This window comes from Ceratocystis lukuohia (assembly GCF_044167205.1).
Source record: "Ceratocystis lukuohia strain C4212 chromosome Unknown Supercontig10_pilon, whole genome shotgun sequence".
Lineage (NCBI taxonomy): Eukaryota > Fungi > Ascomycota > Sordariomycetes > Microascales > Ceratocystidaceae > Ceratocystis > Ceratocystis lukuohia.
The window spans coordinates 134,194-152,985 of record NW_027263529.1 but is presented as its reverse complement, the minus strand read 5'-3'; the positions used below and the strand labels follow the sequence as shown (position 1 = coordinate 152,985).

At 47.2% G+C, this 18,792-nt stretch overlaps 2 protein-coding genes across 2 annotated transcripts; one reads left to right on the top strand and one right to left on the bottom strand.

Moving 5' to 3' along the window:
- Nucleotides 1–5,522: 5,522 nt before the first annotated feature.
- Nucleotides 5,523–6,077, bottom strand: HOO65_100028 (putative GPI-anchored cupredoxin; the record flags this gene model as incomplete). Its single annotated transcript, XM_071001703.1, has 1 exon — nt 5,523–6,077. One exon carries the CDS (start codon nt 6,075–6,077, stop codon nt 5,523–5,525), a length of 555 nt encoding a protein of 184 aa, XP_070855805.1.
- Nucleotides 6,078–11,019: 4,942 nt separating this feature from the next.
- HOO65_100027 (Vegetative incompatibility protein HET-E-1) lies at nt 11,020–15,239 on the top strand (the record flags this gene model as incomplete). Its single annotated transcript, XM_071004637.1, has 4 exons — nt 11,020–11,538; nt 11,607–13,559; nt 13,618–14,948; nt 15,182–15,239. The coding sequence occupies 4 exons, from the start codon at nt 11,020–11,022 to the stop codon at nt 15,237–15,239; spliced, it is 3,861 nt and encodes a 1,286-aa protein (XP_070855804.1).
- Nucleotides 15,240–18,792: the final 3,553 nt, after the last annotated feature.

Sequence of the window (18,792 nt, the reverse complement as noted above, 5' to 3'; positions counted from 1 at the left end):
CCTGGGGTTATGTAGCCATGTCTGCATTGTATACCGGCTTAGTCATGTCCTAATGGTCTGTTTTATTTACTTGTAATGAACGGCCTAACATGGCGACTTATGTGATACAAAGATTATAGCAGTAAATATTAGGAGGACGTACTGAAATATCCTGTGAAGAAAAGGAAGAATAAGTGATTATTAAAGTTGTTCTATATCTAAGTCTAGACCTGACGTCTGATACTAACCCTAACGCTTGGGCAAACTGGATCAGGGTCAGCAATCCTGGTAGCCCTGACCTAGGTTACTGCCGGATTCCTGTCACCCTTCACACCACAGCCCACGACTCACCTGGTATGTGCGACCAAGGTGCTATTGTCAGGGAAAACCAACGCTAAACAGTGGATATGGTTGGCATGATCTCTGTGAGATAGTGACTGCCGTGTTGAGCAATCTAACCTGAAAAGTCTCATGTTGATCGTTGATGTCTCGGATGAGTGTAACGTGGAACGCCAACTCTTGCCTGGCTTAGATTCCGCTTCCCTATCTGTTGAAAAGATAGTGCCAAGCCGTGATGAGCCATATATTGAGAAAGGACCAGATGATGCAGAGCAAAAGTTGAAGATGATGTACCTTGAGAACCAACCTCCGGCCAACACCAAAGCCAAACCTTCTATCGAGATCAAGGCGGATCAGTTTGCATGAAAAAGACACACGTTGAAAGCTTCAGTATTGCCACATTTGAGAACAAGTACTAGTCTTGCTTTCCCCAGATAGCCTTAGTTGGCCCAGATCTTGTCAATTCCAAGCCCCAGAAATAGCAGACACCCGAGAAATTAAATCCACTTCGATTTGGACCTGATCTTCCAAATGGATAAGTAGTGAAGCAGACACATTAGCCATACTATGCATGTCCAACCTTGAGAAGGGATCCTTGCCATGGCCTTGGTTTTGTACCGATCCACCATTACATAAGAGCTACGTGCTCTTCTTGGGGAGCTTGCGAATCTTGAAAGAAGGAAGATGGGAGACGCCATTAGCTTATTTGGTGCTTGTTTGGCTGCTCATCACAGCGCTATGTCTTCTGTGCACCAGTCGGCAGAGGGATGCTTTCTGAATGTGTCTTCAAGTGCGACACTAACAACATAGAGATCTACCAACTATTGAATGTTGAGCATCCAACGCCATAGGGACCTTTAGTACCGCATAGATAATCAGCCACCCACTATAACAGTTACAGGAAATGATACATTTGGCTTGGTTTACTACTTTGGCAAGCTGATGTCAGAATATGACTAGGATGTCCAGAAAAAGCCCTCTCAGTCTTAACCGGATAGAGGTTAGTGGCGCGGGCTCGCTTTGGATAGGTGGTGCAGTCAAACTCGAAGATAACCAGAGGGGTCCCACTAAAGAGGGAAATGAGAAAATGATTTACCTAGATTTAAGAAACTAGGGCTCTACGCATTTATGCTCTCATAGAGGGACACTCGTAAGGCTTTTTTGTCTCGGCTCTGCCTAGGCTTCACATGGCAGATAGGTCAATCTACATACAAGGAACCCACCTGGCGGAGCCCTGCAGTATAGCACAAACCTCATGGACCATGCGTATAGATTACGAAGACGGCCAACTGAGAATGCTTGTGGGATTAGGAGAGATACCTTCTAGATCCGTTCATCTGACAAGGTGCACGTCAATGTAAATGTATCATTAATTGGCTACCCCAGTATTATGGCGAGCACAGCCTTCATAAATGTAGTTTTATATAATGCAGCCTTTCTCTCATTAGCAATGCCAATGTAGCTGTAGAAATATAGATAATTGCAACATCGGATTTATTTAATTCATTTCGCGAGGCTTGCGGGTGTCTCGGCATTAGCATCTATTTCTTCGAGAACGACATCTTGTTTCTATTCTTTGCTTCTCAGGCCCTACTTGTTCCTCCCCTTTCCTCCATAAGCTGACTAGTTTTCGCGCCAGCAACTACACTACACCGTGTCACTCAATGACTATAAAGCGCAAGCCTATGGGCCTACATCACAATCTTGAAAGTTCGTCTTCACTCTCAGCCGGCAGTTATCATGGCGTTTTAAGTTGGGATAGTTTTGTGTGTCAGGGTTGAAACCAACCAAACAGTGACTTATGCAAGATGGGTCGCGTGGCGTTAATGTGGCGTTAATGTGGCGCTATGACACGGAAGGAACTACGACATTGAAGCTTCCAGAAAGCTTAGGAAACAGTGTGGCCAGACGCAATGATCATCTGCGGCATCAAGGGTACAGATTTCATAGGTCAGCTCATGGTTTCCAGATCGTACTTGTTTTATGTCTATGCCCAAGGTCAAGCTTTGGCACGCATAGCCGGAGCCGTTATAGCTTTGTGGCTAAACAATTGTGTTCATGGGTTAATTCCTTCTCACCTAGTGTTTTAGTAAAAGATGGGACAGAAAAGGAATAAAGACACTAGTACTGGCAGCCGAATCCTTCCGTTTATAACATCTTTTAGCGATAGGGTCCTTTGGGCCGTGCCGATCTCAAGTGGACAATTCATAGTCCCGATCGCATAACTTAACGTATACTATAGCAAGATGCGCGCGGCAAAAGTACATGTTGCGTAGCGTTCTAAACATAACGCTCGACACCTGTAAGCCTCCACCTACACCAGGGTCACTGCTCCACTACAGGGCCCGAAGGGTAGAGAAAGGATGGCGCGCGGCAGGGGTGAAAGCCTGTGATGGTGGAATGGGGCAAGTTAAGTTGAAACATTGTGATGTTATCGCAGCAAGCTGTGGATTATACGGTGTGCGTGGTTGCGGTGACGCCGAGTGCGTAATTAGCCACCTGATGGAACTGCATTATCAATAATGTCACGGAGGCCATTTTGGATGAGTAGTCTTTTTTTCACTCGTTTTTGAGTAATTTGTGACCAAAATTAGGCAGGAAAAGTGTGGGAATAATCAATGCTTGCGCGATGATGGTCTACAATGGGCCTTTGTTTTTTTGGTTCTGGAGCTTGTTTATTTTGCTATAGAGCCATAAGTTTCCGCTGCTAAAGATGACTTTGCCGAAAGTAACGAGACCATGTGATCGAGCTGGCTTACCAGGACGCCCTAGTTTCTAGAAGATCGTCGAGCGATGAATTGATGCATCCCGTGTTGGGTGGCTGAGCGCCTGTCATTTTCCAGGGCAAAGAGATTACGGAGCAGTTATATTGCATTTCGTTTACTTGTTGGAGGGTTGGTTTGGGCCGTGATTACATTGTCGATGGATGGAGCACGTATCCGCAGACTATGGACTAGGAATGTGGCTAGGCTCGCCCGACGGCTACGTAGTCAGACAAAAGACCTTTCAAAGACTGCCTGACGTAGACCTGCTGGCTCTCTATACTGTTTGTCTTGTTGCTGCGCTTAAAATGCAAAGACACACGGGTGTAACAGAAGAGGTAAATCGCTTCCGATGCTGGGCGTTTGAAGAAACAACCAACTAGCAAGCCGTGCCGTGCCATATGGCGCTCTATTTCCATGCTGGCGCTGGCTGGCGTAGGCTAGAGGGTGGCAGTGAAAGGCGAGTGGTAAGACTACGACGCAGCAGAACACTATCCTATTGTCTGGGTTGAACAATAAAAACTAGGGTCACTCAGCATACATTCAAGGGCTTTCCCGGATTACTGCCTGCCAGCCCCATTGTCTTGAAGATTATTTCTGGGTAAGGGGTAGTCTCTCTACCGCACTGGGTTTTTCGAAATGTAATATCGTTACGTCACCAGGTGCCGTCTTACATGAATGCATGCCATGTAATAGTGTAAAAGACTGATGTGGATGTAGCGCCAAGAAGGGGCGCTAAAAATGCGAGTGGCTGTTGGCACTTGAGGAAGGAAACAGTGAAAGGACAGTGTTGGCACAAGATGGCAGTAGACGGTGTTTGTGAATGAAGGCAGTCCTTGGTGTAGCAGGCCTTCGTTTGCGAACTACACTGATTAAGGGTGGCCAAAAGGAGCAGGCGAAAGTTGTGATTTCGTCAGTTAATTTGGCCATTTTATTAGCGACTCTGTAGTGGCAAGAATAAACTTGTATCAGTTTGGAAATATCTTGACTAATTTGCTGAGCTGAAAACCTCGGATTTAAGCTAACGGGATTTTCTATCAATGGATGGTCGGCATATGGTAGGCAGATTTAAAGTGGGGCGATAGTGCGCTGTGTAGTGTATGCAAAGTATACTAATATAAACATCAAGGAAGCCTGAGTTGGAGAGCGTTTAGGAGACATCATATGCTTCTCCAACTCTTTTTCAAGTTCGTGAGGCCTAAACTCGGTCCATTTTATCCCCTGCCCTCACAGTAGAGGAAAAGGATGTTTATGCAAAACAGCGCCCAATGGTTAATCAATTATCATTTATAACAGTGGGAAGCCAAGCCTTGAGGCATGTATGCTGGTGCACGTTCAAGATATTGGGGGCTGTTTGTGATTAGGATTGTGGGAATTCATGTCTGGCTATGTAGTCAAAACACAGCCCACTTCTAAATTGCCCACGCGCATTATTTAGAAATTAGAATGAACTTTTCCCATGATGCTGTAGCCGGCAGATGTTTGCAGCTTCAGCTTCATTCGACATCTTTCGATACACGGATAGATGCTATTGCTGCATTGTTGGAATCCGATAAGGATGCTGCGTGGCTGAGCACCGGCATCAACAAGAGCTTAATGGATTCTTGGTCTTCATTTGCGGAGTAATGGCGCTGGTAAGGGCACTTCCTCCAGCCTTGACGGGTAGGTCTGACATAGGGAGCTGGAGTATGCTTAGGTGCTCTGTCAGCAGCTGGGCGCAATTGGAAAGACCTCTACGAAACCATAGCTATAAGCCATAACAGCCCTACCATGGGCTTTGGCTGCTGATGGAGAGGGCGATCTCTTTTTGAAGCTCAGGACAGGACAGAGCTGTGTCTAGTCAAGTACCGTCTTTTGATCGTGTGTCAATAGGCGTTCCAGTGATACCGCCAGACAGGCTTGGTCCAGGACTTTGACCATGTTAATTAAAAATGCTTTGATGCATTTGCGAGAAATGCAAGCATGTCTAACGAGAGCAGCGATCGTTCGGTTTTGTTGAATTATATGCTAAGAATATTGGTGAGCCAGTTGTCTGAGCACCTAGTTCTCCGTATTTGTTGCCTCTGAGACTTTGCCATCACCAGACCTTAACTGCCGCTGCTAATTAGTCTGGCTTTGACACTGGCGGACAGTTCCTGAGACTATTCCAAGTAATGGTAAGATTAGGCCTGCGAAGTGCAAGCTAGCTAGACAGTCTACATGCGACTCCATGAGAACTCATACGTCCCCTAGCTCGCATAGAAAATAACCAACTCGGAAATAGGCTGTAATTACCCGTACCCCCGGCGAAACATCCAAGGACGCCCTAGTGCATCCCTTTATTCGACATTGATTGTTAAAAGTCATGCTATTAAAGCAATATATTCAACACGAGAGGAACTAGAAAGCTCCTGCATCTAGGCTTTTCTTTTGTCTATTTTAGATTTACTGTTTTCAGGCTGCTTATCCTCCAATGCGCTCCCAAGCCTGAACTTTTTCACGAGCCTCAGAACTAAGTGTAACAATAACGCCTCCCTTCATCTCGAAGTTATCATAACTATTAGCTAGACTGGCTCGCTTCATGTAATCATTAAGAGTTCTTGATCCATCTCTAGGAGGATTGATCACAGCAACGTTGTCGAATATATGGCACTTGTCTACTTCGCCGTTGTAGTACCATATGGGCTCAGTATCTTTGATTTGAATAACAAATGCGTTGGCATGGTACAACCCCTTCTGGTTGTTGTAGATAGAGCCTGAAGCAAAGCCTTTTCCAGTGCTGTAGCAGGGGGTTTCATATTCGCCCTGGACCACAGAGTTGAACCCGTCGCCGAATTTGAACATGACGTTGTCGCCTATATTAGCGTAAAATTCGACGGGGGCAATGTTTTGTGGAAAAACCTTAACAATGCGAGTGACACCGTTTCTAGCTTCAATACTGTTTTCTTGGGGGGGAGATTGCCAGGGAGCGGCCAAGACAGCAGCAGCCGAGATAAGGGCGAGGAAGGCGATGCGCATGTTTAATAGCGAGGATGAAAGCGTTGCAAGAAAGAGCCGTCAAGGCAGAAGCAATGGTAGTAAAACGAAGAAATTCGAGGGTAGGCGTGATGGAATAGACAGGCATGATGTGATGAGGGCCAGAGTCTGGGCAAGATGCATGCATATGTATATATATGCATGTATGAATGGGTGCAGTGGAAATATAAGCGTTTAATATTTCCCGACCCCGGTGTTCCTATTGGCAAATACAATCGATATAATTTATCCGAATTACACCTGCACGTGGCGGTGTCGGGTAGGGAGAGCGCTGGGCTAGCTCGAAGTGCATAGCAAACATGGTGCTTCAAATGGCATATAGCGACCTAGATTTGTGCATCGAAATAAAATATCTAAATGCAGGCGCGTCCTCCACTCGTGATATGCTTGGACATTTGGATGGTTAGTGTTGTGGAGAATCTGACCCTATTCGGTAGAATGTCGGATAATCACACGATTTATATATGGTTACCTGTCCTGAATAGCATGTAAAAACTTAGTTCTCTTAATATACAACCTAATTTCATAACAGTTAGCATGGGATTTCTGACTTAACACGGTATAATAAGGGAGAAAAGGGTGTGTGCTCGCTTTAACATGTATTGGATAGATTCACGTGGTTCCGTGGGCTTGTTATAATGGCCTGTCCCTGTCCGGCTCTGTGATTAGGCACTTTGGCCCTCGCTCTCAAGCGCTGATGAGCCTAATATGGGACTGGATGCTTAATTCTATTGCTTGGCGAGCTTGTTCTTGTCTGTAGTGCAGGAGTAGTACTGGCCCTTGATATCTTTCCTCCTGCTCCTTTGGCTGCCTAGTCATTTTATGCATGAATGCTACTAGCTCTATCTTCTCAGCTAAATCTTCTCATTTGCGCAATCAGAATGTGAGGGAGACGGACACGGCATTGACTTGCGGAAAACTGCCCACCATCATGAGTTGCGGGCGAAACGGGCGGAGGTTTCCCCGCAACAAACTGCTGTTGTTGAGACAGCCAGCCTGTGATGGAAAGAGTTGGCTAAAGAACTCAAGATCTTAGATCTGACATTGACAGTCGCTGGTGTGTTCAAGGTTGCTCCCTCTGGGTTGCCTGTGATAGCCAGCCTCCTGCTGAGTCGCTTGTGTCATGTGAGGCAATACAGTAAGTTGGGTAAGCAGATGAACCCCGATAGCGGAGATGACTGGCCGTTAGAATATTGTACATAACAGACGATCGTCTCAACGCCGTGCATTGCTCCCGCACACACAAAGGTGGCGCAAGTCGAAGCATTAGATAAGATAATGGTGATGCTAGGGAAATGAATGTCTTGTTCATCATTTTTTCATCGGGTTGAAGAATTTTCGAAGAATATGGGCTAATAGGATCTTGTGTAGAGACCCACAAAACAGACTAGTGGGGGGGGAGGCTGTATTTAATATGGCTACCCCCAGACAAGGCATTGGCCATTTCTGCTGCTAGACAAATTATGCGACTTCGCTTAATTTAACAATAAAGGACGGGCTGTTTATTCCATGGCGCGGGGCTACATTGAGCCGCAAGACCTTCCTTCAACTATACTGGCACGGCATCCCACCAAATATACATCTCCCTTTCGCGACAAACTCCCACCTCGCAAACACCGCGACCATCACCACCCAACCGCGTTGTCTTCTTAAAGTCTCGACACGCTGTCTCCAGCAGCACTATAATATATGGCGCTGTCTCTCGTGCTAGAAACTCGTTTCCACTCCTTGAACGGCGAATCGATGGCATGTGAGCAATAATTCACAACTACTTCTAACATCGGCCATATCTCTGGTGATAGCTACGTGGGTCGATGCTATTATGAATGTTGGCCCAAACAATGAAGCGCCCAAGACTGCACACACGAAGATAGCTAAACATGCCAAGATTTACGACAAACAGCTAAGGTGAAGCTTGACATGGAAACATCGCGGTCCCCGGATCACGGAATATCGACTATTCAAGTGTTCAAAATCGGATTGCCTGTTTATGCACTCGGCCCATCTGACTATGGGCCTGCCCACACTTCGCTCCCGAACCCACTCACCGCCGAGCATGACGCGATCATTCACAGAAGTCCTTGTTAAGGTCACGATTTAGGAACTGGATCTTCACAGCACTTAGGACTTAGGGACAAATATTTCACATTGAAGAGTAAACTAAACTAACAGTCGATTTCAGGTGCGCTGGATGAATACTTATACCAAGAGCTAAGATTATCATTGTCAGAGGCAGATTATGATTGTCAGAGGCAGATTGTGATTGTCAGACACAGATTGTGATCGTCAATGGCAGATTGTGATTGTCGGGGGGCGGTGAGAGGCCTCCCACTTCCTTTTCTCTGAACAAGGTGCAACCTTAATAGTCCTACAGCGAAATACTCCTCTGCTGTAGGGAGGGCGGATGTTCTATCCGACTACGTTCATTCACCCAGACATATGACATATGGCACCTATTATTGCTTTGGCAATGTCCATGCTGAAACTGGGTTATTGACACTCCAAGGTGTCTGACGACACATACACGAAGACCACATAATCGGGGGGACTAACATCTACTAGCTCTTGACAGCCGTCGCCTTTTCGCGTTCTCTAGTTCTGGCTCGGCCGGCCAAAAGACACTCACCCACAAGGCCTTTTTGCTCACGGTTAATGGTACTCCAATCTGCTGGAGATTCTGTAAACAAGTGCTCACTAAACAAGCACATGGTGGGCAAAATTTGGAGTGGGAACTAACATGGCGCGTTGCGCCAAACCGACGCGATGAGTTTTCGATAAGCTATGCAGCGCTGATCCCACGTCAGTCACTCTTCTAATGAACGACTAGCCCGCTAATTTTGGCACAAGCATCAAAGCCCGCCATAACCTACTAGGTGGGAAACTCTTTTGTGATCACCAAGTACTCCACAGTCAAGTAAAGAAGAAGAACATATTTCCCGCTCCCGAGGCTCTTCCAAGTGACCCAAAATTACGCATCTATCCCGCTGCAAGCGCTAGGATTCTAACTTCATCAAGCGACAACTAGACCTTAGGACGTGTCTTGATCGTAGATGTGACTATCAGACGGCTAAAGGCGAGGATCCAGCCCTTGTTTGCGATCGGTTTAGGCTCGTGGAAAGCACGGTTGCGAAGTGCGGTGTCAACCTCGCTGAAATCTATAACTTCGACGGGACTGACTTTACTACAGGCAGCATTGTAAGCGGATTGGTTGTCGTGGCCGCGGAAAGATGTGGAAAGTCGAGATTAGTGCAGCCAGGAAACCGAGAATGGGTTACAGTCATCTGGGCGTCGATGACATCAAGTGGGGCAGTTAGCAGGTATTTAGCCGAGAAACTGCCGTCCGATAAAAGAATATCTCTACCTTCTATTGCTGCTCCTGATCTATTTGTATCTGTCGACGACTGTATCACTTCTACCTTCATTGCTGCACTCCCAGTTTTAAATTGTCCTGGAACTGATGAGGAAGTCTGAGATAGTCGATTGAAGGCTACATAGACTAGTGAGGCACACCGTTAAGCTGACAAGGGGACACAACTACCCTGGGTTCAGACTATGCTAGGCGACCATGAGAGTCAAGTCTGGAGGGGCGCAGAGCCTTTCGCTGCCCATATCCAACACCGAATTGGAAATATGAAGCACAAGATCGAAGACTGCAAACTCTAGAGACGCCCACTGCCGTACATCGCTAACATCAACTACAGGTTCGATCAAAATGAAGGCTCAGGATCTACAAAACTGTCTAATTGAGATGCAGCATTCGCATCTACACATGCGTCACCTCTGCCGTCTGTTCTCAGCCTGCCTGATTGTGTTCTAGGTGCGAGAGAGAAATCTAATGCTTCGCTAAAAATCTTCGGCTCTGTCTATATTGTAAAGCAGGGCTTATAATGGAGCAACAGAGCACCTCCAGAACTTCTGGCAGGCAGCTACAAGAAAGTACGACAAGCGGGGTACTTATTGCCCAGACTGCACCGTTTAACCTATTATATACTTGCAACAGCTTGTCGCAGTGCGGTCTTTAGGCAGGTGACGCCGGGGTCTACTTGCTCCTCAAGGCGACATGCCACACCAAACCTGATGGTACGGGAGACTACCGACGATAGTGTACATGTCGGAAGAAAATCCAGCCAAGCGAACAAGACTTTCATTGCCGACGAGCAGGTCAAGGTAATGTCGTTTGCTACATGTGCCCCTTGACGCTCACTTATAACACTAGTGACCACAATTTGACAAAGCATGCTTGTCGCAAGTGAGTGTACCTTCCATTATATAAGAAAAAAGTTGGTTATCTGGACGTCTGGGTTGGCATGCTTCAATTAGGTGAGAGGACAGTAGGCTCAAGATGGCTGCCCATCGCCTTCTAGCATCTGACATCCTGCTAACCTACATGATAGACAGTCCTTGAAAGAAACACATCCTATCAAGTTGTTGGCTTCTAATGGCAAACATCCTGGCAGTTGATGTTGTAGCGTCGTGCAGTGGCCTGCGATGAGATGTGCTGCATCCAGAAGTATCCATTTACTTTGATGGCTGCAGAGCAAAAGCTAGAGGATCGTGAGAATTTCTATTCTGATTAAATTGCGTAATCCCTTTTTAAAGGCTGAGAGGCACCACACCACCGTTGTTTTTGTTTTTTTCACATATTGTGCATTGCATCATTAGCCGGGCGAAATCATGCGTATTGTGTATCGGTTAAATCCCAGCAGCCATGCATATCTCAGGGTTGCAGTCAAAACAACGCAACGCGATGCTATTGGTACGAGAAGTACTCAGCCTTGGGCAGAAACTCAGTCTTCTCCGCATCTGGCCTCCATCAAGCTTTTGTACAGTACAAACTAAACCCTCGCAATTCTAACCATCACCGTTCTAACCATCTCATCATCCAACATTATCAATCGTTTAAATACCCTAGAAAGTCAGAAAGATGGGATTATCAAGGAAATTCAAATCCCCCTTCAAAAAGGCCAAACTCTCACTTCGAAAGTCGGGCTCAGCCACACCATCCAACCTCCCCCCACCTACCTCAACCCAGTCAACACCTCAGCCCACCGGACGGCCACTACAGGGGGCGTCCTCTCCACCACCAGCAAAGCCCAAGCCAGTGTCATTGCCTAGCCTACAAGAGAAGATTTGGCAACAGGCGTACAGTAACTTGGAATCGGAAGAGCCAACTCTAGTAGAGGCATTCGAGAAGATCATCCTCTCCCAGCTCCACCCCGGCACGACTAGCACGACATCCACCGATCGAATCAAAGTCACACCGCTTCAAATGAAACAGTTTGTTGAGGATGGGATCGATCGAACGAAAGAAGAGATTGCCTTCAAGCAAAGAGTTGACAACGGCTTGCAGGCAGTGAATTCTATCAGAGGGATTATAGATGGAGCTATTCGCGTTGCTCCAGAAGCCGCCGTCATATGGGCAGCTGTCTCCCTTGGAATAGAAGTACGTGATTACAGTATACCTGTAGAAAAACGATTCAAAGCGCCATGTTCTTGGCTAACATCAAATAGGTTTTGACTGGCCCCGTCACTGAAGCGCTCAAAAATCGCCAAGGCATCCAGTACGTTTTGGGCAGAACAGAGTGGTACTGGAACTTGGCCGGCTTGCTGCTTGACGAGAATAAAAGCAATACAGCCACAGTTCTTCTACGTGATGGACTGGAGAAGAACATCGTTCAGCTCTTTCAAAAGCTCCTTGAGTATCAAATCAGGAGCATATGTCTCTACGACCGTCATAAGGTTGTCACTGCTTTCAGGGATGCGCTTTTGATCGACGACTGGGCCAGCAAGCTCGCTGACATCAAAGAAGCTGAAAACTCTGTGCAGGGTGATATGGATCAGTACAACACCCAAGAGAGCCGGATGAAAATGAATGAGCTCAACGATACCACAGCTGCTCTGCAAAAGAGTCTGGGAAACATTTATGCAGAAATACAGAGCCAAGGCGAACAACAGAAAAAGCGACAGGAGGACGACAAGGACAAGCAATGTCTCATAGACCTCAATGTGACAGATCCCCAAACAGACAAAATGAATATCGAAGATAAGAAAGGTGGCTTGCTGAAAGACTCCTACCAATGGATTCTAGAGCACAAGGACTTCCAAAACTTCAAGAACAATGCGGAGAGCAGGATTCTCTGGATCAAGGGGGACCCTGGTAAAGGCAAGACGATGCTTCTTTGTGGTATCATCAAGGAGTTGGAGTCGGATCCGTCAATGTCACCCTACTATTTCTTTTGCCAGGCCACAGGTGGCGACCGGCTGAGTACCGCCACGTCCGTGCTACGTAGCCTAATCCATCAACTTGCACGTCGCAACCCACAGCTAATGGAGCACGTGAGGAAGAATTACGATTACATGGGGAAAACAGTATTCCAAAACGACAACGCTTGGTATGAACTCCGCAAGATCGCAACTGCCGTGCTGAATGATCTTAGCCTGAGAAATGCCATTCTGATAGTCGATGCCTTGGATGAGTGTATGGTAGGCAGGGACCACCTACTTGATTTCATCACTGAAAGTTCGCCTGTCAAATGGATCGTATCAAGCCGCAATTGGGTAGATATTAAAACAAGTCCAAATGGCACAGATCAAAAGGTCAGGATACACCTCGAGTTGAACCAAGATTCAGTCTCCGAAGCCGTGGAGTCTTATATCGAGACCAAAGTCGATCAGTTGTCAATCGAAAAGGACTATGATGAGGCTACGAGAAATGGCGTTTTGGAACATTTAAAGAAGAATTCTGGTGGCACTTTCCTTTGGGTAGCTCTGGTTTGTGGAGAGCTTTCCAAGCCAGGTATTCAGCAACGCCACACTCTACGGAAGCTTGTGTCATTTCCGGCCGGGCTTGATTCTCTATATGAGAGAATGATTGCGCAAATGAACATGTCAGAAGATGCGCAGCTGTGTAGGGAAATTCTTGCTACAGTCCTGGTGGCATATCGTCCTCTCACCTTGAAAGAGCTACGTGCCCTCATCCAGGGTCTCGGGGCCTTGAAAGACAAAGAGATCACAGAGGTCATCGCATCGTGCAGTTCTTTGTTGTGTCTTCAACACGACGTTGTTTCCTTTGTGCACCAGTCCGCAAAGGACTACTTGCTGACTGAAGGTCCTAGCAAGATCCTATTACCTTACGGTATTGAACACCAGCACCAGTCCGTTTTTGCAAGATCGCTAGACCTCCTTTGCGAAATTCTTGAACGCGACATTTATCACCTGCAAGATCCGGGGTATCTTATCAACGAAGTGTCGACTCCTGACCCTGACCCATTGGCTGCAATTCGCTACTCCTGCATATTCTGGATTGGCCATCTTCATGACTCGTCCGCAGCGTTTTCAAACACCCAAAACGATAGAATCTCGACCTTCTTTGAGAAAAAGTATCTCTATTGGCTAGAGGCCCTCAGTCTTCTACACAGCGTCTATATCGGAGTGAAAGGGATGGGAAGACTAGAAACATTTCTGGTGAGTAGCTCTGTATGGGGAGAATCCTTTTTGAGGGGCTAAATTTAACATTGCGCAGCAGGACAAGTCATCCAAGAACCTTCAAGATACTGTCAAAGATGCTCGGCGATTCCTTCTATCACATACAGGGGTCATTGAAATTGCCCCTTTGCAAATTTATGTATCGGCTCTCATATTCAGCCCGACCAACAGCTTAATAAGGGCAATATTTCGCCACGAAGAACCAAGCTGGATTGAGCCAAAGCCAAGAGTTGAGGCAAACTGGGATGCGTGTTTGCAGACTCTTGAGGGTCATAGCAATGGTGTGGAATCTGTGGTGTTCTCAAACGATGGACAGCGACTGGCATCAGCGTCAGTAGACAAGACAGTCAAGATCTGGGATGCGACTTCTGGTGCGTGTGTGCAGACTCTTGAGGGCCATGGCAGTTGCGTGACATCAGTGGTATTCTCAAACGATGGACAGCGACTGGCATCAGGGTCTTGGGACAAGACAGTCAAGATCTGGGATGCGACTTCTGGTGCGTGTGTGCAGACTCTTGAGGGCCATAGCCATTACGTGACATCACTGGTATTCTCAAACGATGGACAGCGACTGGCATCAGGGTCGGGGGACACGACAGTCAAGATCTGGGATGCGACTTCTGGTGCGTGTGTGCAGACTCTTGAGGGTCATAGCAATGGTGTGGAATCTCTGGCGTTCTCAAACGATGGACAGCGACTGGCATCAGCGTCAGTAGACAAGACAGTCAAGATCTGGGATGCAACTTCTGGTGCGTGTCTGCCGACTCTTGAGGGCCATAGCCGTGAGATTACATCGGTGGTGTTCTCAAACGATGGACAGCGACTGGCATCAGCGTCAGTAGACAAGACAGTCAAGATCTGGGATGCGACTTCTGGTGCGTGTTTGCAGACACTTGAGGGCCATAGCAACGCCGCGACCTCAGTGGCGTTCTCAAACGATGGACAGCGACTGGCATCAGGGTCTTGGGACAGCACTGTCAAGATCTGGGATGCGACTTCTGGTGCGTGTGTGCAGACTCTTGAGGGCCATCGCCATTACGTGACATCACTGGTATTCTCAAACGATGGACAGCGACTGGCATCACAGTCTGATGACAAGACAGTCAGGATCTGGGATGCGACTTCTGGTGCCTGTCTGGAGACTCGCAAGCGTTATTCATGGAACGTGACATCAGCGGTGTTCGCAAATGACAGGCAGCGACTGGCATCGCAGCCGTCAAGCAACCAACTATTCTTGATTCACTCTGAACTTTGCGACTACACTCTCAGCGATGATAACACATGGACTTTGGAGGATGGACAAAGGAAGCTTTGGTTACCACAATCGTATCGTCCTACAAGATTTGCATCAGGACAGACAGTAGTTGCGTTAGTCCTCCCTTCTAATCATGTCCTACTCATCGGATTCAGGTCTCCTAGATAGCTTGGGCACTTTGGAGTCGAAGTGAAAGGTTTCTACACTAGATCAAGCCGATTAGACTGCACATTGCCATTCACTCATGTATCTACATCTCTTTCAAACTTATAGGTTTATTTCATTAATAGCTTCATTCGCACCTTCATTACACAGGCACTTGCTAGTTTCTACTTTCAATTCATAGTTCACCACCTCGCATGTCACGACTCCCAATGAGCCTCAAGAGAGATAGCAACCTTTAGGACATGTCCAGGCTTCATACCCCGGCCGCTGGAAGGAGACATAGGATCGAGAAAATGCACCAGCACATAGTACTTTTAAAGGGAACAGAAGCGGTAATGCATAAGGCGACCTCACCAGAGTCTGAGGCCTTGAGCCCTCGACAGACCAACGAGATCCTTACTACGCGGCGCAAAGCTGAGAGAAGCTGACTGCGAAATGAGGGGAAGCCAACTGTGCGTGAGGGAAACCAGAACGATTTTGATACACAAGTGAGGGTGGAACTATCGAGAGGTGGGGGTCGGGGTAGGTCTGGGGTGGCGAAGGAAACACAGTGTCGAACATGCGGTACGGGTCAGTAAGTATAGCTTAAGGACATGTTGAATTACCATTGATACATCTAGATAGCTGAATAGCGATTAGTTTAGGCGGATTTATGATTTGGGTTTGCTTTCCACGGAATCCTGTGCGGAGAGTGCGGCTTTTTTTTCCTACTTACTTGGCACGTATATTGCTACACAACAGTCATAGTACATATAGGTGTGCAACTCAAAGGAATCACGGATAGGGAAATCCAGACGTGAAACTACGGGAACATAGCGAAAGTATGCGCTATCAAAATCTGATAACCCCCCCAAAAACGGAGATCATAGCCTAGGTGTCTCGTCAGGAACGTAGGCTCATCTAGATTAACTCAACAAGAACTTTCCTGCCTTTTCAAGGCCTTTTCATACGCACATCTTGGAATTGGAAGAGAAAGTTAGCCACTGCAGTAAAACAAAAGGCCCAATTGTGAAGAAGAGTGGTAGCCCTGATGAAGCACTGCATACATGCTCCAGGACCTATGGACTCTTCCCAAGTAGCAGCATCCGGAGGATACTTCCAACAGGACACCACTGCTTCAAGATAGGCAGCATTATAGAGTACCTACGCCAGCCGTAATTACAGTACCTCCATGCTTACTGCTCAAATAATTTCCAAGCGACTAACTAGACCCCCTAGAGCAGGCCAGGTCTCGCGGGGCGTTGGTGGATTAGTTGGGGACAGTCTTTAGGCTATCACCCACGTTCCCCGAGAATACATAGAGCTACTGAATTCTACTGCGCAGAGTGTGAGATAAAATCCTTTGAATCTCCTGAAGATTCCCTCCTAATTGCCAAGCCAATACTCCAGCTCGCAGGACAAGCTGATAGAGTTCCAAGTCAGCCAACCAGATGGTGGATTTAAGCGCCCAAGATTTCCATCCCAAGCAATTCAGAAAGTCAGGGCGTCGGGAGGGGTCATGGAGGATGCGCAGTATTCCCATAGTTTATCGCCTCGCCCTGCAGCATCCTAGCTAACAGCACTAGGCAGGCAGACTGTCGTCATAGAGGTTTTAGGATAATGTACATAGTAAGCATGCGTCGCCAGCAAGTATGCATCGCACTTTTCGTATACCTTTAACATAGAAACTGCAATAAAAACGCAACCAACCATTTAGTTGATCAAAGCTATTTGCCATACTCTTCCCCAGATGTGCCAATTACTACCTGACATGTTTTTGTATTATGGCCAGCTTGAAGCAGACACCAGAATGCCGAATCCCCCCCAGTCGCGCCGGCCTTCCTCGACCACCACGGCTTGCGCTTCAACATTCGCTTGATCACTTACTTTTCTACTTTCCTCTACTGTGACTGCCCTTTTTTTTCCGTAGTCGGGTTCTTTTTGCCCCTTGGTGCCGACGTAGCATCTCACTCGCCTGTTCCAGGTCTTTGACCCCAGCCCTCAACAAGGCAGCCTCATGCACAACTATCCTTGTTCCCCTAGAGAAAAACCATGTAGCTTCTAAAATTGACTATGGAGAGCTACTTTGTGCCTTTCAGCTCGTCTCTCGAGATATTGTGACCAAGACTCAGCCTCAAGCACGGTCTTTGGGGTGTTTGAGACCCAAGGGGTGAACGGTTCAGCGTCGTCCGCAGTAGGCGCTGGGGACCGTAGCTGCACATCAAGCTTCGAGGCGACAATTTCTGGGTCAAGACAAATAAGCCTGGCCCCTGTGGAAGCTTACTTGATATTCTTCTCCGTCATGGCGACCTAAATTGAGGCGTGGAAGGCCGCGAAGGACTCAGTTTTCGAAACGTGCGTTATAGAGCATCTGATCAGATACTCTTTTTCTTGACCATGACCGTTCTTAAGTATGCCAAAGGACCCGACGTCAAGGGGCTGAAGTAAATAACACGAATTCGGTGGCATACAAAGCCCAATAGTCTTATTCCCTTCTCAATATCCCCCGAATTCCACGGAGTGGTAACTTTCGTGGCTATCAATAAGTAAGAAGCCATACCGATCATTTGATCGCTTGGGTGTGCAGCAATCAAAGTGCTTAAGCCACTGGAACCAGTCTCGTTATCGGACCACCCATTTTCGGTCGTCATAACAGCCTAATCGCCCAAGAGTTTGCTTTCCCCGTACCAGTTGGCAAGGCAGTATTGGCCCCGGACTGATGATCAATAGCGAGATCGCTTGGCCATCAGAATTAATTGCTTGAATCCTTGTAATCCACTCCCGGTTTCCAGGCTGCACTGACTTTGGCTTTCCGCGTCTATCCATGCCTGTGATGGCCATTCCTTTCTGAAATATGCCCATCATAAAACCAGTCTCATCAACGTTTTTCTAGCCGAATGCCATACCTTGAGATTGCGTTCGCTGCACGCATAAACCCATTGCAAATGATTGCAGCATCTTCGCACTTTCTGGTAATCATATTTCCGAAAAAAACGTGTCTTGAACTCTGGCTGTCGCCTGACAATGTTTGAGGCCTAACATGTACCAATATATGGCGCGCTGCAGGTGGCAAGCAATTAATCAGCTATTTCTCTTGCACCCCGCAGCTGGGCGGAGGGGGAAACTCTACGAATCTAGGTCGAGGATGAACTAAATAATGAGCTCTTCCCAAGATCAGATAGTCGACGTGATTAAATGCCATTCTCAATAGATCAAATGAAAAGTGCGACGAATACTTGCCTGTGACGCACGTCGGTGTACTAATCAGCATAGCCAGTCTTGAAAGACCGCGATTTACAAGACGTAACCAGGAAAGTGGTCATAGCGGGACGGGCAGTAAACTTAGCTTAGCTAGAAATGGCAAAGCTTGTAGACGAGCTACCATACATGCGTGAGATGATCCCCTAAGAGAGGGGGGTGCACATGGATGAAGCGAGTTTATTGCAATGGAGAATTAGTCTAGGGGTCCCTGTCAAATGGTAGCCTCTTAACCCTAGGCAGAACCCTTGGCGCTTAACCTTGTGGGTGACAGCCTTCAACTTTCTGTCAAGCTTAAAAGCTAAGACGGCCTAGCACACAGCAAGGGCAAGCTGTGTTATAGTAGCAACGACTACTAAGCAAGCTAGCCCTCTTGAGAAAATAAAAACATCGCAGTCTACAGCGTTGCGCTAGCGCTGAATAGACTGTGGCTTATGAATAGCTACCTAAATACGAGCTGCAGCTCTTCATACATGGATTGGTGGCCTGGTTTTTCTTTTTCCTTTCTTCTAGCCGCAAAGACGGGTTGGGCCAAAAGCGTCAGCTTGTTCTGAA